General features: G+C 37.3%; 1 protein-coding gene across 3 annotated transcripts; it reads right to left on the bottom strand.

Moving 5' to 3' along the window:
- Positions 1 to 10: 10 nt before the first annotated feature.
- TRA2B (transformer 2 beta homolog) lies at positions 11 to 20,752 on the bottom strand. 3 transcript variants are annotated; one of them, XM_036017808.1, is made up of 10 exons: positions 20,506 to 20,715; positions 14,770 to 15,046; positions 9,599 to 9,732; positions 8,414 to 8,576; positions 5,985 to 6,173; positions 4,679 to 4,794; positions 3,490 to 3,573; positions 2,362 to 2,421; positions 1,533 to 1,606; positions 11 to 1,021 (listed from the first exon to the last, which is right to left on the bottom strand). In XM_036017808.1, the coding sequence occupies exons 4-10, from the start codon at positions 8,444 to 8,446 to the stop codon at positions 1,011 to 1,013; spliced, it is 567 nt and encodes a 188-aa protein (XP_035873701.1). In that variant the 5' UTR covers positions 8,447 to 8,576; positions 9,599 to 9,732; positions 14,770 to 15,046; positions 20,506 to 20,715; the 3' UTR covers positions 11 to 1,010. The 3 variants fall into 3 exon arrangements, with proteins under 3 accessions (XP_035873701.1, XP_028359276.1, XP_035873702.1); XM_028503475.2 differs by lacking the exon at positions 14,770 to 15,046 and having other exon boundaries at positions 20,506 to 20,752; XM_036017809.1 differs by lacking the exons at positions 9,599 to 9,732; positions 14,770 to 15,046.
- Between the last annotated feature and the right edge of the window lie 4,213 nt (positions 20,753 to 24,965).

Consider the following 24,965-nt stretch of genomic DNA (forward strand, 5'->3'; position numbering starts at 1 on the left):
TTGTAAACTCAGTTGTACCAGCCTTTTACTTTTCATTTGCATTTATTTAACACAGTTCTCAAAACATTTGAGTGAAATTGGGCCTCCTCTGTTAAGCAAAGGATCTGAAAATAATATTTAAAAAATGAACAGGCAGTCTTCAGTTCATCCACAACACAGTAGTGTTCCCTTCTTTTCCTAAACTCTGAAGCACCCAGTTTTTTTTTAATATAGTCTAAAAGCTAGAACGAGTACATTTGTGGTGGAATGTATTGTCACTTACTGATAACCAGTTGAAATACCATTATCCCCTTAAAACAGCTTTAAGAAATAGCCTTTTAAAGTCATACATTGTGTAACTCTTTTCTTACTCCCTGCTATAAACAATACAGATTATATAAAGGCTGACAAATCCACATTTATATAAGCATTAAGCATTTGCTGTTATTGAAAGATCATTAGTTCTAATACTAGCAGTACTGAGTTACAGAGCATAATTTTTAACACTTACTTGCAGGTATATTAAGTATGGTATGTTTTATGGACTGAAGAAAAATGGGCATTTTTGGTCTTCAAATTTACTGCTGACAACCTAATCTGAACAGTTCTGCTAAGCACTGATATGTTAGAAAGGAAAGTAAAAATCAAACTTTATTGTTGCTTTTTGCCATTTGGTAGCATTTTACACACAGGCTTCGATCTTCAGAATACCCTGGATTCAGTAGAAAAACCTTTTAAATGAAGTTTTGTACAATAGAAACTTCTCAGCAGTCAAAATTTAGACTGTAAAAAAATACATGCAAAACATACTTTTCTGAAAACACTTAACTTTGAACAAAGCACCGAACTACACAAATGCAGAATGAGAACAGCATTTCAACTCCACCAAAAGTAGTCATCATAAAAGGTGTAAAAGTCACCTAACTTCACTAGGCACTGTTCACTTTTTAAACAGGAGACAATAAAAAATATTGTCCACAAACAATATCCAAACTCTAGGGCAGGTGTCAGAAAGTCTTCCACTTCATGCTTTAATAGCGACCTGGGATTTGAAAAAGAAAGAAAAGGCATCAACAATGAGAACTGATTATCAAGTATATTTAATGTTTAGAATTTTAGACTGCTCTGCCATTCAGTCATTCCTATGTACCAGATTCACTTCTGAGAAAATAGAGTAAGACTTTCACATAAGAGTCACACTAGAAATGAAAACCAATGTGAAACAATAGGTAAGTATAACTCAATATAAGCTAAGGCTTCACGTCACTCAGATGTTTCCAAGCTGTGCAAAAATTACAAGCACCCCTCAGAAAAAGAAAAGCTACAAACGGTGACAGAATATACATTTACTATTTCAATTAGCAACAAGATCCCAAGGGTTGTTTTCAGACTTTGTGGAAGCCCAAACATAGTTTGGGGACACATCCACCCACAGAACTACTTATATTAACCCTTTCTCAGCAAAAAAAAGTTACTGTGCTGTGGCCTGGTAAGTTAGGGCAAGCCACACAATTACATTATACAAACTAAACTATATCAAGACAAAAACTTACGAGGTGAGTATGATCGAGATCTGGAACGGGATCTGTATCCTCCACGACTATAGTAAGGAGAAGGTGACCGCCTTCTGTAAACAAATGTCAAGACCATCTCAGACTCCACAGATCACAATTAAATAATACAAAGATGATACACAATCTCTTTATCAGTGCCTGAAACAGGAAAGCCATCAATGACCTTCAAAAATTTTGTGTTAGTCATGGGACTTCAAGGTCTTTTTCAGTCCTGGGAATGAAGCACAGTACCAGGTCCAATAACAATCACTCAAAACTATCGTAAGTCAATACTCCTTGCTATATTCTCTCTACAAGTTGCTCTGCTAACCCATTTTAAATCCTATTCAGTTAAATATTAAAGAAAAAAATGCCTTCCCACTAGTTCTAACCACAACCTCATGAACCACACCCAAAAAACAAATGCCAGTGCACCCAAGTGATTCCATTTTGTAAAAGACTGACTAAAGTGCTCACATGCTTATTCCAAGATGCTTATAAAAAGCCAACAAAGAAAATGTAGTGTACGAGGATGGGTATCAGGAATAAAGACTAAAAACATGGGTTTATGCCAATGACCTTAATCTGTACCATCATTATCTCATTAAATAAATATAAAATGGTGCCACTGAATAAAAGCCCAATTAATTTCTGTAAACACACAAAGCAATGGACACGTCACTTGGCTTCAGTTACAATACAGTATTTTATAAACTTCATGCAATCCAATTGTGTGCAGTGCCACTTACAATTTAACTACCAAAACACCTGTACCAAAGTGGCTTCATGTGAGCCATTTGTACCATACAGTTTTTAAATCAGGACATACCTGTAAATCTGATCCCTGTCTTGAGCAGCTCTCCATCCTCCTCCTCCTCCACCTCCTCCTCTGTGAAGGCAGAAATGCATTTACTTTATAAGTTTAAATCAAAAAACAAAACACAAAACACAATTCATGCAGTAAAACTAAAACATGCAAAAAGGAAATCTAGTTTCTTAAAAGTAAAATGCTAACTACAAAATGGCATAGTGCTCTCTCTGGTGGTTAAAATGAGTATCATTAGAACAAAGAACATTTCTAAGTACTCAAGTTAATTAAAATAAAAATCAAGCCTACCGCTGTAACTTTCTCAGCTCCCACAAATCAATCCCTTAAAGTGCCATTTAATGCAAAAGTACTTGCTGTTAGCAATAAAATGCTGGAGAATGATGTCGAGAGCACCCTTAAAGACTCATTTCCATAGATAATGAGTAATAAAACACACCAATAATGATCAACTTCTTACAACATTACCAAATAGCGTGCAAAAAGATATCCACACCCCAACACCACATCACATCAGGTACCATGGATTACTACTGCAGTTAACACTTACTACACAATTTACATTTTGACAAGGCAAGGTCTAAATTACCTGCTGTTGCTAAAATAAGGGAAACTTGTACTTCATTTATCTTTGAAAGTATTCTAAAAAAGATCTTTTGTTTTTCAAGTATGATAGACATTTTCCTAATAAGCCCCTAATAATTTATCAATAGTTTAGTAATGAACAAACTTACCATGTTAAGACTGAATTATTATTAATTACTTTCATGGACTCTTCAGAGAATCAGTTTTTCTGCCTTTTAGTGCATAATATAACACACTACATATACAAAAAAATTGCTTCATAAAACACTAACTTTTAAAATACAACTTTATGCTATAAAAAGGGGAAGGGACATTGAAGTACGGCCTCTAATTCCATTTCCATTGTCATGCTTGAAATACACATGTTGTTTAAAAAGACACAAAACCTTAAAATCTAGTTCTGGTATCTTGATATAAAACGTAATGCTTTTATGAAAAGCTACAAAGTATAGTGCTGCTTTAAATTATGTTGTAACAGATATTCAGAAGAGCCGATGCTTCCTTCAAGTTTTTGGCAACTGAAAACTGATGTTATGGTTACCTTACCTGTATGATCTGCTATAGTAGTCCCGATCATCATAGCCTCGATCGTATCCTCTGTCATAGTAATCACGACGGCGTGAGCTGCCACTGTGAATAATAATAATAATGTATCTTCATCAAATATCAAGTGGCCCTCCCTATCTTTCTAGATATGACTTTGGCTGTTACAAACTGTCCAGATATTTAACAGCAGCAGAGGCATGCCACGTTCAGCTGGATCTTAAGGGTAATACAATCTACACAGACAAGCTTTGTGGACATGAATGAAAAACTGCTTCGAGTGTAACATTTATTCTCTTCTCCTGGGCAAAAAATTCATAGGCCTGCATATGAATTAACTGAAAAAATGAGTATTACTTCCACTGAATTCTCACTGATAGTGAATAAATAATGGCCCTTCTCTTCCCTTCTAACAATGTACATAAATATATTTTATTAACTTGCTTTTTCCACTTTAGCCAATTTGCCAATGCCACATTTTCTCTAGCAGGGGTATCCAACCTTTCGGCTTTTCTGAGCCACACATTAAATACACTGCAACACGTAATCACAAAAAAAAAATCTCGTTAACTAAATTTACAATTTTGCATTGGGCTATAGGTTGGAAACCCATGTAGGCACATGAAAATACAATTTCAAGAGTGGGAAAACGTTTAGCCTATTAGAAACAGGACAATTAATGGTACAATCCTGTGTGTATGGTACAATTATAAGAGCCTTCTATTTAAATTAAGCAATGAATTCAATTTAAAGCTGTAACATACACACTGATAAGAATGACGACAAAGGAGAACTATCTTATCAGTTCATTGTAAAAACTGAAGTCTGTTTCCCATGGGAAAAAAAAAATAGAAAGTGCATCTGAGTAGGAGTTATACAAACTTGATTTTATGGGTAAAATAGTCTAATCAGAAACATTTAATTACCCAGCAAAGACAAATATTTGATATTCTTCTATGATAAAGTAGGATTTGGTCTATGTAATGGTGTTCATCAGAATTTGTGGCACAAACGGAATGTTTCCTCTGAACATCAAATACAGTTTGAGCCAGTTAAGAGAAACAAAAGAGAGAGAGAAAAAAGGGGATTTTTATACTGTGGCAAAATTAGATGAAATAGCCAAGATGTATTTCTTGGAGAAAGTGAACACACTGACTAGTCAATCAAATTTTTACCTTCAAAATAAACTTACTAGGTAGGTCTCCCCATGTAAATTCCTGGTGTTGGGGTATGTGGTCTTTTTGTTATAGAGAAATCAACTCTGATTCTACGTCCATCAAGCTCCATTCCATTGGCACGCTCTTTTGCCTTCAAAAAGTACATTAAGTTGTTATATACATCCTGGACAAAGTCACAAACTACCCAATAGCTTTAAGTAAAGTTAGTTGGACTGGATGTTTCAGTTAGATGCATTAAATTAACACTGGTAGAACATTATGGCCTCAACTTTTAAGTTGTTTCTCCTATTAAGTTTTTAAAAGCTAGCCCTAAAAATTCAGAAGAGTTTATCCAAAAAGCTACAAAGGCCAATTTAAAACATGAAACACTTGAATTATGCTAACAGATTTATAGTGCTTCTAGCTCTAAAGCAATGTGTATCTGCCAAACTATGATCCATGAGCTAAGATTTGAAACGGCTGGGAATAAAATTTCATAAATGAAAATTACATTTTCAGTATTAAAGTAGAGGAAGGAGCGGGACACCCCTGTCCTAAATCATTCATTCCTTCAAATCTCTTGAATATCAGCCATCCATTGTAATTACTTGCATTTAGTTTTCCATTCCTCCTTTAGTAGTTCAGTTCAATGGTTTAAAAAAAGTTAGTATAGTTTTCATAAATAACCACACAATTTTATCTAGAGCTGAACCCCCAACCTCAACATTGACCTCAGATGGTTTTTCATTGTTTCCTAAGCTTTCCTCTACCTTATATATCCCTTGGAGAGGACATAAGCTATCAATCTGTATGCACATAAAGCCGAAATACTTAAAATTCGGCCCAGTCTCATGCATTAAACTTTTATTTTCAGTCTACATAGTAAAAAATTTACTTCCCAATTCTTAAGTCAATTAACATCTAAATATGAAATCGCTTTGTCAATATATATATGCAGAACTTTTTTCTTAGTTAAAATTATTGTTTTTAAATGTCCTTCATTTTAGAAAGTTGCTCAATGTAAATCAACACTGATCAAATACTCTAAAGATATTAACATTCTTGTATTTCTGATACCTATATTTAGACACCCCCACACACATCTGGAAATAGTCATATACATCAACATTTACTTCAAAATAATGTGGTGGGACTGAGCTGGAGTAAAGTTAAAACCATTAATCTATTCCCAAAAGAAATGTACTTTAATTCAAGGTACAGCTTACACATCCTATTTACAATATAAAAACAAAAATTGTCCTTACCCAAGTACTTGATTTAGTACTTGAGCGTTCACAACACAACCACTATTTTACAAGGTACATATATCCTTTTACTTACTTCCTTGGCATCATCTACATTTTCAAAATAAACAAAGGCAAATCCTCTTGAACGTCTAGACTGCTGGTCATATACAATAGACACATCAGCAATGGGGCCATATTTAGAGAATACTTCTCTTAGATCTCTTTCTGTAGTGTACAAGCTCAATCCAAATACGCCAAGGCAACAGTTGGGATCGGGATTTGCCTAGAAATAGAAAAATGGATTTTCAACTTTTAAAAAAGATTTTATTTATTTATTTTTTTTTAGAGAGGGAAGGGATAGAGAAAGAGAAACATCAATGTGCGGTTGCTGGGGGCCGTGGCGTGCAACCCAGGAACATGCCCTGACTGGGAACCAAACCTGTGACACTGGTTCGCAGTCCGCGCTCAATCCACTGAGCTATGCCAGCCAGGGCTCGATTTTCAACTTTTAATAGAAAGGGAACCACACAAATTAGCCAAAAAATGCCACTACCAATAAAAGTACTGGGTTGGCCAAAAAGTCCGTATGGTTTTTTTCCACAAAAGATACTCTTTTCACTTATACCAATAACTTTATTGATTTAGGTATTTTGAGTATGTCAACTACCTCCTGCTACTACTGGCTTCTAGTGGGGAGAGGCCAGGGGTGCTGCTAAATATCTCCCAATGCATAAGACAGCCCTACACTACAGCAAAGAATTATTTCGACAAAATATCAACAAGTACAAATTCACAAACCACTTTTGATCATTCATAACACCATCTCCATACACTTCACAAACTCTCTTGCTTTTCTAACTTTCTTTAAGTAAAAATGTATAATACACTGACAAGACTGCATTATCATCTTCCATCTTCAGTATTAGAGGAACAAAAACTCACCATTTTTTAAACTTTTTTAGTGCACACTGATACAGCAGCTGTCACAATACAATCTACCAAAATTGTTTTGAATGAAGTTGGAGAACTAAATGCTACTTGAGCCATTATACAAAAACAACAACAACAAACAAAACAAACACACACACACACAAAAAACCCCCCAGAAAACACCAAACTAACTTTTGGGCCAACCCATTAGATAATAAACAGATTAAAACACTTTGCAAGTGATTCACTTTCTAGATTATTCCAAGAAATATCCACACATTCAGTTTGTACACAGATAATCAGAATAGCATTATCTCTACAAGCAAGAGAAATAAATGATAAACTATTAAAACGCTGATTTAAGATATACTGCCCATACAACGGAATACTTAAAATGGCCAAAGATACAGGGCATGCTCAATTCTATTTTTAGAAACATTGTATACACAAGCTGTTCATATATACAAACAAATGAAGCCAAAGATGTGTATTGTTTTAACAGACATTTAAGCAACTCACTTTGATTATCTTAATGAAGAAAAAAGAGCCACATCTTGCTGACATCCCAGTTGCCATAATTTTACCTCAAGCTTTTCTTTATTCCACATTTACTATAAATTCCACTGCACTCTCAAAAACAAGCACAGACCTAACAAAACCATTTGGATCATACAATGAAATCACAACATGAACACACTAAATGCCATCTCATTCGGAACCTCTCATGGAGGACAATAAAAAGCCTAAACACCTGAAAGAAAATTTACTTACAATTATATGGGAAAGTCAGAAAAAGCACTACTTAACAGGTATTAAACCCAGAAAACCTGAGTAACATCACTATGGAACAGACACACACAAAACATAATCTAATATACTCATAATAGTAACGCACAAGGGAGACTTTTTAAAATTTCATTTCATTGGCCAAGTTACCAATATAAAAATGTTACGCTTAAATATTAACTAAGTTTTGGCTGATGTGGCTCAATAGACTGAGTGCTGGCCTGTCAACCGAGATCACTGGTTCAATTCCCAGTCAGGTCACAACCCTGGACTGTTGGACAGGTCCCCAGTTGTGGGAGTGCAAGAGGAAACCAATTGATATACTTCTAGCATACTGGTGTTTCCTGCCCTCCCTTTCTCCCTCCCTTCCCATTTCTCTAAAATCTAAAAGTAAGTTAAAAAAACTTATAAATAAACAAATTAAGTAACCTATTGTTCAAATGTAGACCATTACATGGGAAACATCCTTTGAGTAAAAAATTATTTTTGTTTCAAGAGAGAGAGAGGAATCCATATGTTGATTCTTCTCTGTACCCTAATCAGAGATCAAACCTGCAACCTTGGTACATCTGTACAATGCTCTATCTAACCAGCTGAGCTACCTGAGCTGGGAGATAGATACCTTTTTAAAAGACTATCTCAAAACACTAAAAAGCCTCAAAAGGTAACCCACATATTCAGTGCCAATGCTCCACTGTCAAATAAAATCAGTTCTAACTTCACCTCCCCACACGCAGATAAAACTTTATTAAATAAGATGGTTCTAGAAGTCCATCGCTTAAAAAACAAAGTTATTTTTCATCTTACCCGATTCCCGACATGACGCCTCCGAGTAGACATGGGAGAATGACTGTGGCTATGACGTCTTCGATAATCTCGACTGTAAGATCTGCTACGGGATCGTCTATGGGAGCGAGACCGAGATCGTGACCTTGTATAATGCCTTCGAGAACTTCTTCTGGATCTAGACCTGCAAAACAAAGGCCTCAAGGTCATGACTAAAATAGCTGACAAAATATGGCTTTGAATTCTTTCCATATAGTCTACTCTAGAGTTAAACTTCAGAGGACGGAACACAATCCAGGCATATACTAACATGGTAACAAGTGAAATCACTTTTTTTTTTGCTGTCAATTCAACTGTTCTAGGAAGAATTCCAAAACAACTAGCTTTCTTTCAACATTTCTTAAAATAATGAAACAATTTCAACTATTTTTTCAAAAATCAGAAAACATGCATTTCATACTTCTTTGATTTGTGCCTCCCTTCCCCCTCAGAATACACCATCCTGTTTTTCTGCTTCTCCCATTATGCCCACACTATTCACTTAATACAAAGATCACCAGTAGTTTTCCCCCAGCAGTGTTGTTTTTCACTAGAGCAACCATATGACTTGCCATCTAAACCAGTAAGGACACATTGTAAAAGAAAAGAGATGCTGTTAATTATGCCTGACAACAGGCATAATAAACCAGGGCTATTCTGCGCAAACCAGGATGTATGGGCTACTCTTGACCGACATTTTAAAACTAGTGAGCTATATCATCATTTTTTTATACATACATGTATAAAATACTAGACTACACCTATTTATCAAAAATTGCAGTTACTGAAAGACATGTTCTGCAGTGTATTTGCCATACTAATAAGCAGTTTACTTAAACTCATAATGAATCCTCACAACAATTCTGAAGAACTAGTACTAGTACTAACTTGCCTTCATAGATAAGCAAGCTAAAGTAGAAAAAGGTTAAGTAATCTGCCCAAGCCAGAAAAAACAGAGGTAAGATTCAAAGCCTAACTGAAAAGCCCAGGCTCTTAACCACTTAAATGTTCAGTCTCCCAAAACTTTCAATTACGTTCGTTTCTAGCCCTAGCATTATATAGGCCAACAAATGATCTAACCCTCTCTATCTTCCTAGTTTACAAAGCTCAAACCAATTTCAAAGCTAAGAGAGTAACAGAAGGAAATCCCAAGACAGTCTTTCTTACCTAGATTCAGATCTGGACCTGGACTTTGATCTGGAACGCCTGGAATCTTCCTTGGAGCGAGACCTTGCAGGGGTATGCCTTGCAGATTTCCCAGATCCATGAGCACTTCCACTTCTGGAAGCAGAACGGGATTCCTACACGTAGATGTCAAAAGTTTAATTTGTATACTTTCTGGGCAACTTTAAAAACAAATAAGCTGCTGTAAGATAAATGGTGAGGGAAAGCAATCCCCTTCCAAGATAAGAAAACATAGGTAAGGGCAGGAACTGAATATACCTGGTGTAACAATCACATTGCTCCAATTGACATAAGTCAATTAACTTTAACTTTCACCTTTTTTGGAGCAGGGATAAGAGTTAATTGACCCCACTCTCTCCAGAAAGGGGTGTCAAAGCGAAGCAGCTGAGGGACTGCCCAAGGACTGTTTAGGGAGTGTTATGCCATAAAGACTAGGGTGAGAAAGAACCTTATTAATAACTATGACACCTATACTTTAAACCTATTTCAATCAAGTTACCACCAATAAAAACAAAGCCCTATGAAATCATAAAACTTACTTTTAAAATGCTTTTCGCTTTAAAGTAAGACCTCTACCTTCCAGATTATGTTTATTATTCAGTGGGAAAAGAGACAAGGACAACCTTTTTTAAGTACTAGAGAAATGTAGAAGCCTAGTGGAAAGCAAGGACCAGCTTGAAGAACATTAGACCCTGTTCCATCTAACCATGGTGGGAGGCTCTGTAAGATCCTCAAAGGAACCAGAAGGAGCTACAGCAGAAAGGCAGTGGATTATGCAAAGGAGTAGAGAGGGTGTCAGAGAACTACAGCTTCCTCAAGTTAGAGATGAGCCAGGGCAAACTGAAAATAAGTTTAAAAATCTATCTAAAGTAAGTATTACTACCAGAACATTAAATAAGACACTAATAATCTAGACTCAGAAAGGTAATTCAGGAATTATACACAAAAACCAAAGTCCAGGTATATACTGCATACCCACAGCTCTCCCAATCAAAACTAGGACTAGCCAGTAAAGTGGCATAAAAAGGAAGATCTTGCTCTCTCAAAACAAGCAAAAAACAAAAACCACCTAACAACGAAATAAGTAAATAGGATAACTAGTAGTTCACCAATGGTCAACTCATCAGCAGGAAAGGCATACATATGTAATTAAACAATGAAGCCAGAGAAACATTCTGCCAAGGTGCAGAAACAGAAAACTGGATAAAGAATATTCACACTGATAGCTAAGGTATCATACCAAGCAAGACAACCTTCAAATTAGCCAATCTTAGGGAAATTAAGGGGTATACAGTCCAGTGAGTTTTTCCACCCAAGAAAGAGTAAAATATGGCCAGACTCAAAAGAAACCAACATTAGTGTACAGTCGAAAATCAATGTTGAAACTGCTGAATAAAAGTCATTATAAAGAGACCTCCCTTTATGGTAGAACTTTGGAATATTTTGGTCATTCTTGGGGGGAAAACAAAACAAAACAAAACAAAACAAAAAACAGAAGACAGGATTATTTTTAAATTACAGTCCCAAACATATTAGACTATGTTCTGGATTTACAGAGTAAGTTTGGAGGAGCCTTCCTATTACACCCGGAGAAAAAAAGTATATGCAACACAGAAAAGACAAATTAAAATTTGAAGATTAGAGTAAGAAACAGCTGGTAAAATGAGATCTGGTCTCTAGGCCCAAAACAACTTAAAAAACTTTCCAACATTTCAAAGTCTTTATAAAACATTGTATGATGTGACATAAAATATGGAACTTTCCACCATGTTGAGATTTAAAAATGAAAACGGGGGCGGAACAGGGGAAATGGTTCTCTGGGCAAAGATGATACTCCAGACAAAGTAGTTTTCAAAAATGTGAGTGCTATTTCTACCACAGGCAAAAACTAATCTAGAAGGGGAGACAGTAACAGGGACCCAAAAGTTCCTAAATACCTTTGTTTATCCCACTGTTAGATTACATCATGGAACAATTATAACCTTTAATGGAAACCAGAGAAAGTACAACTTGCTCTGGAAGGGAGAGCTCAATATATTAAAAAGATTACCAACAAAGCTATTGTAGTTAAGGGAAACCAGCCAGACTAGGGATCTGAGTAGAAAGGAAGGGAGTAGAGTGTCAAGATCACCCCCCTTCTTTAAGCCTCTTGCTTCATTCAACAGAAGAGCCTCCTTCCAAGCTGAGATGCTTTTCACTACTGAGAGAGAGAAGAGATTGTTCTAATCCTTACGGGAATTTCCCCCATGAAACTCTAACAGATATAGTGTCAAAGATACAGTAGCTGTCAAACTGGAAGACTTCTCACTCAATCTCTGAAACTGGTTATATGCAGGTATCTTGTGATCATTTCTTACACCAGGAATCCCTGGAAAACACCAGAATCCAAAGATTTTCCCTTCTACACTAATACTTAACTAGGCTAGTATCTAAAACAATGCCCCTACCTACTCTTCTCATCAGGGATATTCTTCAAAAAGTTAAACCCCTTTGTTGGCCATTAGCTAGTTTGGAAATACATGCAAGGAAATTTAGCCTGTCTAGAACAAAGGAGACTTAAAATCATTAGCCAAATCTAAAAGCATATAGTTAACTTTAAACCTTAATCCACAGGCAGATCTGTAAAGCCAGCTGGGAAAACCATCTACACACAAGGAAAATTTCAAGTACACTCTCAGCTGACAAAGCCAGAGTCGCCAACACATTAAAACCCTACCCAAAAAGTACTACTTTGGACATCAGTACCTCAAGGAAAAGGATCATGAAACTAAGATGAGCATTGATTAAAATAAAGACAAAAGCCTCACTAAAAACTGCTCAAGGAACTCAGTTCTTACAGATTGAAGCTTTGTCATAAACTTACATGCCACCTACAACCAAACTCAGCTGTCCAACAAAATTCCTTCACCTCCCTCTTCTGAGAAGGCAGGATTATCTTAGAAAAACTTTTTAAAAGAGGTGACAGAAGTAGGAATAACCATCCAAATGCCAGGTTTTTTGTGTATTATTTAAAAACCTGGATGCCGTCAAGAAGACTTAAAACTGGTTCTTGTAAACCTACATGGCATTTAAAACACCAAGTCTCCATACTGGAGCTGATTTTACTAAGTCTAGAGTTGGGTATCTACATTCCTTAAAAGAACCATACGTGTTTATGACGCTAGATAAGTCTCACTGATCTAGTAAACTTCTGAAGTTTTATGCCATCTTACCTATCTGGTTTTTCTTGGCAAAAGTATCTCCTGTAACCTTGTTTCTGTTACCTCTTCTCCACTTGCCCGCCCTCCAAAGCACTGATTAGCCCTCCTGGGGTGTGTACCTTACTGCCTAGAACAAGAGGCCCCCCCCCCCCACCTCCTCATTTGGCTTAGGGAGTGGGGGTGAGGGGCACAGGAAAGGAAAGCCTCTGGCCACAGGACACAAAACCACCAAATGGATATAGGATGGTCTAATTGTTTATTTTCATCTTTTCTCTACCTTAGGCTATGTAATCAAACCCTAAACTCCCTTCTACCTCTGTGAAGACTAGTAAGTTTTTTCTCTTTGGGACCCCAAGGACCTTTCAAGGTCTCCTAATACAAGACTCCATGGGCGTGGATAGAAATACCCTTTCCACATCACTTTTACCTCAACTCTGCCTAATCTCATTCAGAATACAAAATTACCATTAAGTATATATGCAGCAAAACATTTTTACAAAGCAGTAAGAGGGCAAAGCAAATGCTGGAAACTGTCTACTATAAATGGAAATAATTTTCTTCTTGCAAGATAAATAAAAACCATAAAAAGGTCAATTTCACAATGACAATATAGTCCCTAAAGTCTCAGAAAATGGATCCCTCTAGAAATGAAACTTAAGCCACTTTCCCCCATGAGTGGTAGATATGACAACTCCCAGAGGAAGGTTTTCCTTAAATTTTAATTTTTATTAATTTACTGGGGTGGCATTGGTTAATAAAACTGTTTCAGGTGAGAGGAAAAGTTTTTCAGGCTCTTCATTTCTGAAGTAATAACCTTGGCATCCGCAATAGGGTAAAGACTGCTACTGCTTGGCTACCATTGAGTATTACTTGGAAGTATACTTGACCCATCCAACTGAAGGGTAACAACATTACAATCACCTGACTACTCTAATTCAGTGAAAACAAAACAACAAAGGAAAATGACATAACACCTGAATTTATTCTCCCAAAAGGGAACAGGAGTGGGAAACTAGAATAAAGCTACTTTATAACCTACACTTCTTATATCATTTTAATAGCTAAGTGTTAATAGCAGAAAATGAGAAAATGAACAAAGCACCTGCTGCTATGGCCACTTTTGAATTAGATATCCTGTTCACTTGCATGTGTGTCCCACCTTATTCGAAAGGAAGCCACTAGATTTTTAGCAATAACCCTTGTCATTCAGCTGGAACAAGCAAAAGAATTAAAAGTCATTCTTGTGAATCTAGCACACGCACATCTTAAAGTTAAGACCTAAGTGGTCATAGCTTTCCACTATTGCCATCTGGAAAGAAATTAATGTTCTCATAAGTGCCCAAAGTACCCCGTTCAATTCTTTGCTTGGGTTTTAAGTGTTTGGTTTTATAACCATCTTGCTGACATTCTTTAGGAAAACTGACAACACCCTACTATATAAGGTGGGGCAAAAGATTTACAGTTGTTCATATGGAAAATATTAGAAAATAATGCAGGAGAATAAACCGTGTTTCATGTACTCATAACTGTAAACCTACCTTTGCCCCACCTTATATAGCTCACTACCAAAGAACAAGGATCAGTACATTGTACAAGTCCAGGGGTGGTGTAGGGGAGGGGTGGCAGAGCCCACCAGTTCCAACTCTGGAGGTCCTCACTCATGCTCCAGGATCAGCAGAGCTAGAAACACACAAAAAAACCTAAAGGGAACATCATGAAGTCAACTGTTACCCATGCTGGAAAACTCATTCCTGCCTGATATTTGACTACAAAGGGTTATTTTTTAAAATTGCATTTCAAAAATTTAACTAAGAAGTTAAATTAGAATTACCTAATTTAAACGTTTCCCCTGGAAGGCACTTCTTTACCCTGTATATATTTTCTTCTATTAAACAAATAATGCATGCATGTTTAGCAAAATATACAGGGACACATAAACAGACTAGTAATTACTTAGCGTAGTGCTTTCTGATTCCAGATTACTTCTTATCTTAACTTCATTTTTATTTCTTTTCTTCATTCTTCCGTTTCAAATTCTGACTTCTTTCATCTTCCCCACTTCACACAAATTGCTCAATATTCTACAAGTGGGACTTCTGGTCTGATAATTAGCATGCATTCTTTCTTTTATTTTTTTCAAATTTCAGCTTCACTTATTCCTGAGCTTCAAATACTCATTTATAAAACTTGTCAAATGACGACTTCCGCATTTTCCTTCTTCAACATTAACCTTAATAGAAAAAGAACAGGATGAAGAATATTTTAAAACTCCAGGATAAAATCCAGTGCCAAAACTGAAACTAGAAAAAAAAAAAAATCCCTTGTTTTGGATTTTTAAAAAAACCTAGAATATGCAGCTCAAAAAACTGAAACTATATATAGTTTTCCTGTTTTGGTAATCAACCTCATTTGTCTACTCCAAAATAGCTTTATCATGCTTAAGTTGAATGTGAAGTGCGCAACTGAACATTTACTGTTCATCTAACAGTTTAAAAACTATAATTACATTTCACACTTCTTATTCATCAATAGAAAATGTTAAGTGTCAAAAGCACAACTCTAGTTTAAAAAAGTGACACAATACAAAAGTGCAAGAAAGGAAAGCACGGACAATTCATTTGTACAATGATGACAGGGCTCAGTTGGAGCAGTTTTTACAAATTGTGACTTGTGTGGGTAAGATCAGGAAATGTATTTAATTTCACACATTTTATACCACATTTCTAAAGAGCTCTATAGAAAGGCAATGTCAGGGAATCTGAAAATTTGGACCACAGGGAAGTGTTCAACCTATCCCTCCCTAGCAAGTTGCTCTAGTGAGACTACATTTTTAAAGGTCCAACTACTAAATTTAGAACTAAAACCAAATCAACCAACTACTATATTTGAATAGCTATCAAGGAAAACTAGAGTGCAACGCTGGTGTTTTCAAATAATATAAATTCTCCCCCCTTCAATAAACAACTATTTAAAATCTTCTGCAGTCCAAAAGAGAAATTCTACTTTTAAAGGTGGCAAATATGGGAAAAAATAGCAGCTCACCTCCTGAATTACTAAAAAGATTCAATATCAATAAAGTGTAGTAGTGTCTAACACCCTAAACAAAATAAATACGGTCTTCATAAAACATCCTAGTTTCCCTGTAGTTCACCTTATGACCTTTTTGATTTCACTGTCAACGATTTCCTCTCATTTTATTTTCTTCCTGGGGGAAAAAATTAAAGCTTTCTTTAAATAGGTTAAATCTTTATACCCATCTGGGCATAAAGACAGCTATGGCTATTGTGGGAAGTGCTGTGATGTCTTTTACTTTTCAATATAGTTTTAAAAATTCAATTGTTATTTATTTAGTCCAGGAAAATTTTCAAATAACTTTATTTAAGGGAGTCAGTAAGTAATTTCTTTTCTTTTAATATCCATCACTAAAATGTAATGGGAAATGTTTGCTGGCAGCACAAATGTAATCGTGGAATCAGAATGCCCAAGCAGGTTTCCTCTTATGGGCTCCTAAAGAGTATGTACAGATAACAGGACTTAGATGCAGAAGGTACTGGAATTGAGGCCAAAGATCTAGGTATCACAACTTTTCAATATGGACTCCACCCTACTGTTACTTCATCACCCCCCTTCCCAACCTTCTTTCTTTTATATTTGAACTTCAAAATACTCAACTAAATAATGTAAATGAGGTTTATTATTTCAACTCAGCTAAGTGGTCACTTTATAAAACCAGAAACCCAACCACTGAGCTAATATTTAGTTAAGAGATCCTACTTAGAAATAAACAGAAACTTGTCCTATCATCAACACAATTTGTTAAAATGATTCTAGGGATTACAACGGGAATTCATATGTTAAAAAAAAAGGGGTACAAACTCATTAGGCTGATTACAAGGTAATAAATACTTTAAAAATTAGGAGGGAGCAAATCAATCCTGCCACAGAGGTCAACTCCTATCAGTATAAAGGCTATTTCACATTTTCCTGTAGCCACTCTACCAGATGGTTGGGTGGACAGAAAAATCCTGACACTGAGAACATGCTCTGAAAAAATCCCCACCACCTGACATGCCTAAATCAGTCGTACCTCTATGCTTCTAAGAGTTCTCTTGCAAAAACAGTACACTGAATGTACATTCAAAAACATTCAGTACTTTCCAGCAATAGCAAGTATGATTTTTGACTTTCAGAAGACTACCTTTTCAGCTAATATCTAAGCACAAAAGTCTATGCAAAAACAGGGGCTTTATCTCACCCTGTCATATTAGACCACCTCTATTGATAAAAACTAGCCACCATAAACTCCAAAACCCAATTCAAGCAAAGATTTGGGGGAACCTGAAGACTTGCTTGTTGTATTTAAGAACTTCCCCCTGGTTTGCAGCTTAAAAACAAAACTGACAATAATATCTAATTCGATGTACCCCCGCGACTAACCTTGGGTAAAAACACTTATCAGCCACCACCCCATCCATCATTATATGTTCTGAGAAAATACAATTTATGTGTAAAAACTGACCAACATAAGACAATGCTAAGACTCAAAAGATATACACAATTGTAGCTCTCTTCTTGGGCAAAAATGTTTAAGGTGAACTATAAAAGTATCAATATTTATTACTTAGGTTTGGGGTTTGATTTACCATAAGGGAAAAGGCTGTACAAGGCAAATTTAATTTACACCATTTCTCACCATCTGAATTCCTTTTCATTTTTTTTTAACCAAAACCAGTAGTACTTACCTTATAATCACTTGGAATTTCAGTTTGAAAATGCCACCTTCCAGTTTCAGACAATATCCACAATATTAAAGCATTTAATTAACCCGGTTTGTTCAAGAGACTCATACCTAATCACTCACAATGAAAGAAATAAAACGATGCAAAACTATTTCTTTCTGCTCCATATAAATTAATTTTATTAAGGGAATTTGGTGCAATGGCTACAATTCTCTAGGAAACAAATGAAGATATTTCAGTTTTTAAAGTTAGAATTTGGAGTTGGGGCTAAAAAATAATACCAAAAGAATCCTTGATTAATCAGAAAAGAAAAATGCAGTATCTGAAAGGCAGTCTGATGGGATGGTATCCAGATGGTATTCATTTCTACAGAAAATAAGACTGAAGTCCCTAGATTGCAAACGTATTACTTCTTTAAAAATAGTCAATATTCTACCAAATTTTGACTTACATAACTGCTATGAGTGCCTCTTATGGCAAAGGTTGTCAGCCTCTTTCCATAAGTAAATAAAACACAGTATTTAAAATGTGGACAATTTTTTGAAATTCTGGGAAGAAACATTAATTTGAAGAAAAAAAAATTTCCTTCTATATGGGTTTGGTCAGACCAGGAAAGTCAACTCTAATTGGACACATTTCTTGGACCTACCCTACCAATGCATTTAAAATTAAGACAAGGGGACACACTAAACCAGTCCTAAGAGAATTCATTTTTTACCGCACACACACAACCATTCTGTTTAGAATAGAACTTCCAATACCTAAAGGGTTGGGGGAAAATTTCTAGAGTTACTTTGGAATATGAGTGTCTCTATCAGAGATTTAGATAAAAATAAAGGGTGAGATAACAGTTGACCTGAGATTTGTATTAGTGATTTACAAGACCAGTCAGGAATGTTTGAGTGTCTAGAGTGGAATGAATTTTTCAGGCTCCAGAGGCTAGTGGCTTGTCAAAGATTAGTGCTGTGAACACCAATTTTTCGCTCCTTTCAGGCACTTTGAAAAGGAAGTTTTTAAGCCAACCTGACTGCTCTACCTACCTAGTCCTTTTTTATGGCATTTTAACTGTTCCACTGACCTTTATGGTTTGCCAAGCTGTCTTTGGGAGTCCAAATACATGTTTACTTTAGGTCTATTCTAACAATTTCGGTTTTGAAACCACCAGTTGGAAAGCAACAACATACAAACACCAAACCAAACGAAATGGAAGTATCCCATGACTTCAAAGTTTGGAAATCCCTCCCAGGAAAAGTCTGGACTTCTAAGAAAAAACAAAAACACTAATTACTATATGTAGCTTGCAGTTATTTTATAGCTTTCTCTTCTTCCATATTCTATGTGACAGCATTGTGAAAAACACTAGGATATACATCCTATTAGATGAAAATACAACCTAATGAATGAGATGACACTCCTTGAGTTGTCTCAAACCAGGACCTATAGTAATTACAACTATTTTCCTCATACGTTATACTAATTTATTTTCCTTTGGGCATTTTTTCATCTCCTCGAACACACCACAAGTAACTTATTCAGGTATATTGAACTAGGAGCTCTCTAGTCAGAAACCAGTCATTTTGTAGTCCCTAAACTGTGTGCAAAAGTACCCAATAATTGGTTTTAGTATAAAAGAGAGGTCTGGTAAGTTCAAACCAAGTTGCACAGTAAATTCACTAAAATACCAGGAACTAATATAGTTTGTTCTTAAACCACTCCAAATCTGGGTTTTTGCGAGTTCGGTAAGGTATTTGTATAGATTTGCCTGATAATTACTGAGACTTTCAAGGTGGCTCTACCCGAAAGGAAAAACCTAACAAGTAACAAACTGTAAAAACACCCCAATTATTCCCATCAGGTTAAAAAAAATCAACTTGTATAGTGCTTTTTATCACTCACAATCTAACAAAGTCTCCGTAACCTCCAAATATGGAAGACACTGGCAATCCTTGCATTGTTTCACCTTCATTAGAACATACAACACGCAACCAAGCTTCACATCACGCTGCTTAAAACCTAGGAACTGTTCTATCTCTGCAATTTAATCAACCCTCACCGAACTCCACACCTGGGACGTGGAGGAAAAAGGGGGGGGGGGGGCGGCGGGGAAGGCACAAGTCGTGGCCCACAGAATTACAATACCTTAAAACAAAGGAAATAACCGCGCCATGAAATCATTGCCCGCCAATTTCTCCAACACACACTAGCGGAAAAATATTCTGTATAACAAGAAAATCGCGAAACCTCGTCATCAATTCCATTTGGATACTGATAACGAGCCTGGGTACTCTGGAAATCCTCTCGTTATCAAAGAAAAAACACTCCATTTAAATCTAACACAAAGCCCGCGCGCGCAATCCCCTCAAACTAACGGGCGGAGAATTTAATCTACCTCAAATTATTTCTCCCCAACCCAAAAGCTTCAAGCACACACTCAACTTCACCCTTTGGGGGGTCCATAAGACGATCCTTTCCTAACCTAAACACCCGTGAAAGACCCCAAAGAACGATGCCTTTTTTTTCTAACCCTCAAGTAGCCTTGAGAGGCGCGAGCCCAGACCGCGAGAACGCGCGGCTCTGCCGCCATTTTGTGCCTCTGGCAGCGCGCCCAGCCCGCCAGCCCAAGATGGCTGCGGCGAGGCTCTGCAGGAGAGCAACGGCGAAATAAGATACCGGTCCCCTCCCCCAACACCGAGGGGACGCAGCGGCCATTTTTAATCCCCCCTTACAACGGAAAAAACCGTCAACTCGGGTACGAAGCCATATAAACCTGCCTGCAGCCTCTTCACGACGAAAAACACTATCCACAAAGGCTTTTTCAACCCGACTCCCATCCTCCCGGCCTCAGGCTTCGGAGCCAAAATCGCCCGTCTCCCGGTCCGAGGTCGACGGGTCTGGAAACAGATGCAAGAAACTGGGACCACACAGCCGCCCCTGCAGCACCTCCACGTACCCGCTCGCCGTAGTTCTGCTCTCCGCTGTCGCTCATGACTCGTAGGTGCTGCCGCCGCTCGGTTCGAAGTGCTTCAACCGAAGATGCCAATCTCCTGATTCTTCTTTATAGAGGTTCCACCGCAGCCTGCCAGAACACACTACTTCCCACGCCGCTAGGAAGCCAACTGCTCCGCACCACCTCCACACGGGATCTGTGGCTCCCGGACGTGACGCAGCGTCTTTAACCCGGCTCCACCCCCACCCAGAACGCGCGCTTTCTTGGCCCCTCCCCTCCGCCCTCGTTTTCCCTTTCAGCAACAGCGCCTCGCTGACCGGATGTGACATCACACCGCCTCTCGCGGGGCGCTACCCTCTTGTCTGTTTCTGTGAGGCGGGAAAGTAAGCACACTGACCTTTGTGGTGGTTGCAGCGGGGCGCCTTGAGGCCAGCCGGTAACCCCTGACTCTTTTGTGGAACTTTCAAGGGGACGTATCGTGGTCAGGGGAAGGAAGAAGGCGATGCCCCCCCGTTTTTCCCATCTTTCATTTCTTTTTTTCGCTCTATTACTTTATATTTTTGTACTTTCTTTTGGCTGGAGAAGGCAGTTTTCCATGCGCCTGGGTTCAGCACTTTGCATTTATTTAGTCTTAATTGTAGATCTTTCCTTCTTGAATAAACGTTTCATTTGAGTATGTATTAAAAGCCAAAGCACTTGACCAAATTTTGATGCACTAAAGTCAGACATAATCTCCGTTCTGAAGAAGTTTGTGGTCTTATAAAGAGTCTGGTAAACGCACATTTGTAAACTATGACAAATAATTATATGTTCGGCTTATGGCATAGTGGTTAGACAATCATCTCCTTTACAAAGTGTGCCTCCTGACTTTTCCAGGACCCACCTGCACCATACGTAGTTACTACCATATTATTGACTATGTTCCTTATGCTGTTCTATACGTCCCCTTGACTATTTTGTAACTACCAGTTTGAACTTCTTAACCCTCTCACCTTTTCACCCAGTCCCCAAGCCCTCGCCCCTCTGGCAACCATCAGTCTATTCTCTGTCTCTATGAGTCTGTATCGATTTTGTTCATTTTCTTCTTTAGATTCCACATATAAGTGAAATTCCTTTTCATTGCTGAATAATATCCCACTGTATAAATACATCACATTTTAATTATTTCATCAGTTATTTTTATTAATAACATTTAATCAGTTGATAGATTTTTGGGTGGTTTCCATTTTTAACTATTATGAATAACGCTGCTGTGAATATTCATGGACAAGTTTTTGTATCAACTTATATTTTCCGTTAGTTCTTTGGAAATATATTTAGAAGTGAAATTGCTAGGTTGTATGGTAACACTGTTTAATTTTTTTGAGGAACTGCCATCTAATTCTAGCCACTCTAATGGATGTGGAGTCGTATTTCACTGTGGTTTTGATTTACATTTCCGTAATAATGAAGTTGAACATCTTTTCATGTGTGGGTTTTGTCTTGTTTTGTTTTATTTTGCTTTTACCATTTGTAGATCTTCTTTGGAGAAATGTTTATTCAGAAACCTTGACCATTTGTTAGTTGGGTTATTAATCTTTATTATTGAGTTGAAAGAATTGGTGATTAAGATTCTTGCTTGGTTTAAAATAGTCATCTGGAACAGCATCAGTATTTAAGGTAACTGAGATCCAGAGATTTGGTGATGAATCAAGATCTCTTTTTACATGTTATCCAGAGCCAACCTCATATACTTTCATGGTGTCAGTTAGGGACCCATATGCTTATGGTTTCCAAATTGATATTTACAGCATTGAACACCATCATCAGCTTTATGCTTAAATTTCAATTGCCTACTGGAATATTTATTTTATTTGTCTGTTTATTTTTCTTTTTAGGTTTCACATGTAAGTGAAATCATATAGTATTTGTCCTCTGACTGATTTCACTTAGCTTAATACCCTATAGGTCCATCCATGCTGTATCAAATGGTAAGATTTCATTCTTTATTTGGCCAAATAATATTCCACTGTATATGTGTTATTGGAATATACCTGGATATTTCAGAGTCTTATAAAAATTAACATGTCCAATTTGAAATTAAAATAATTTTAATATTCTACCTCTCCTCTGCTCTCTAAACGACTCTGCTAAAACTTTTTTCTCTCTTCCTCCCATTATCAATTCTACTTCCTTTATTTCAAAAGTGTACTTGGCTGGTGTGGCTCAGTGGATTGTGTTGACCTGCAAACTGAACGGCACATGTCTGGGTTGCAGGCCAGGTCCCTCAATTAAGGGCTGCAAGAGGCAACCACACAGTGATGTTTCTTTCCCTCTCTTTCTCCCTCCCTTCCCCTCTCTCTAAAAATAAATAAAAAAAATATTTTTTTAAATTCATTTTTTCTTCTCTATCTCCCCTACCCCATCACCATTTATCAGGGCCTCATCAACTCACTTATCTGGAGAATAAGCGTCTTAGAAACTAAATTGAGCCCTGGCTGGTGTGGCTCAGTGGATTCAGTGCTGGCCTGTGAACCAAAGGGTGGATGGTTGGATTTCCAGTCAGGGCACATCCCAGGTCCCCAGTGGGGCATGCTCAAGAGGCAACCACACATTGTCATAATTATTTCTGTGATTTTGGTTTTCATGTCTGTCTTCCCCACTAGACTGTAAGTTCCTTGAGGACAGGGGGCTTGTTGAGAGAATGAAGGAAAGCAAAGTATGAATTTAGAGTTGATAGAGCAGAATAGATTTAGAACAGAATTTAGAATAATTGCCTTTATAAGTTCCTGACTGACTTGCTGAAAGCAGGGAAGATTGTCCTGGAAAAGACATGGAAGTCAGGCTGGAGGGCTTATGTGTCATTCACATTTGTATCTTCACCTAGAACAGGGTCAGACTATTGAATGAGTGGCCACTCGGGGTGTGTACTATAAATATGAGGTGATGAGGACTGGACTCCCATGGCAATAGGAGTGGAAAGTAAACAGCAATTGGATCAACTCTTAAGAGAGCAGACCTCACTGGTCTTAGTGATGGGAAATCAGTTGGCCCTCAATATCCATGGGTTCCACATCCATGGATTCAACCAATAACAGATCAGAAATATTCCCAAAAATGTTATATTGCTGCTGACACATAGTTAGACCTATGGTGGTTGTATCTGTATTGAACACATGCAGACTTTTTTCCTTGTCATTATTTCCTAAATACAGTCTGACAATACAGTCTGACAACTATTTACATAGTATTTACATTGTATTAGGTATTATAAGTAATCTAGAGATTATTTAAAGTATATAGGAAGCTATGCATAGGTTATATGTGTTTGCCATTTTATATAAGGGACTTGAGTATCCTCAGATTTTGGTATCTGCAGAGGATCCTGGAACCACTCCCCTGTGGATATGGAAGGACTACTGTATGAGTGGATAAAGGAAAATAAATAGTAAAAAATAACCATAAAAGTTTTCTGGGTAGGGGAGGTATATGCAGAAAAAAGCAATGTGGTTTGTCGTGAATATTCTCTGGGGTTTATTCCCACAGCTTAGAAAAAAGCCAGAGGCTGCCTCCAAATTTGATTATTGATTACAGAATGTAGACTCTCTCCCCCAACACCTCTTCTTTGTTCAGCATCTGTCCTGGAATTTACTAGTTCATTCTTTCTTCTGTTTCTTGTCTTATTTTTGCTCATTTTGTCATTCAATAACCTGGAGAAAGCAACAAAGGGCAGATCACAGAGGACCCTTGCATGCTTTTCTAAGGAGTTTAGATTTTATTTAGTAAGCAATAGGGAGGTAGTGAGGGGTTAAAAAAGGTGAGTTGCCCTGGCTGGCGTAGCTCAGTGGATTGAGCACGGGCTGCGAACCAAAGTGTCGCAGGTTCGATTCCCAGCCAGGGTACATGCCTGGGTTGCAGGCTATAACCCCCAGCAACCACACATTGATGTTTCTCTCTCTCTCTCCCTTCGTTCCCTCTCTAAAAATAAATAAATAAAATCTTAAAAAAAAACCTACCTAAAAAAGGTGAGTTATATGGTCATTTCTAGGTTTTGGAAAAGTGGTGGCAGTGTGGAGCATAAATCTGAGGAGTGATATGGGCGAGGAAAACTGGAGATGGGGCATATGAGGAACAAGGCCACTGCTGTGAGCATACTTAGCAAGGGTCCATGAAAGCCGAGATCTAAACACTGTGCTTTGTACACCCAGAGGAAGAGCTTCTTTTTTCAAGTTCAAACAAAACATCATTTGGGCCAGTGACAGATAAGCCAGGACCCCAGTTCCTAGACTCTTTTTTAAAAATTATTTTTTTGAGGTATAATGGACATAACATTATAATTTTCAGGTGTTTAATGCAGTGATCTTATATTTGTATATACTACAAAATGATCACTACAGTTAGGTCTAGTTAATACCCATCACCATACACAGTTACAAAAATTTTTTTTCTTGTGATGAGAACTTTCAAGATCTACTCTTCTAGCT

Source organism: Phyllostomus discolor, chromosome 2 (assembly GCF_004126475.2).
Source record: "Phyllostomus discolor isolate MPI-MPIP mPhyDis1 chromosome 2, mPhyDis1.pri.v3, whole genome shotgun sequence".
Classification (NCBI taxonomy): domain Eukaryota; kingdom Metazoa; phylum Chordata; class Mammalia; order Chiroptera; family Phyllostomidae; genus Phyllostomus; species Phyllostomus discolor.

Excerpts from the sequence above, each read along its gene's own strand:
- TRA2B (XM_028503475.2), bottom strand. The coding sequence starts at position 20,541 with ATGAGCGACAGCGGAGAGCAGAACTACGGCGAGCGG. Across the intron at positions 8,577-9,598 it reads AGGTCCAGATCTGAATCTAG|GTCTAGATCCAGAAGAAGTT; the intron begins GTAAGAAAGACT and ends TTTGTTTTGCAG. Across the intron at positions 2,422-3,489 it reads TACTATAGCAGATCATACAG|AGGAGGAGGTGGAGGAGGAG; the intron begins GTAAGGTAACCA and ends CTGCCTTCACAG.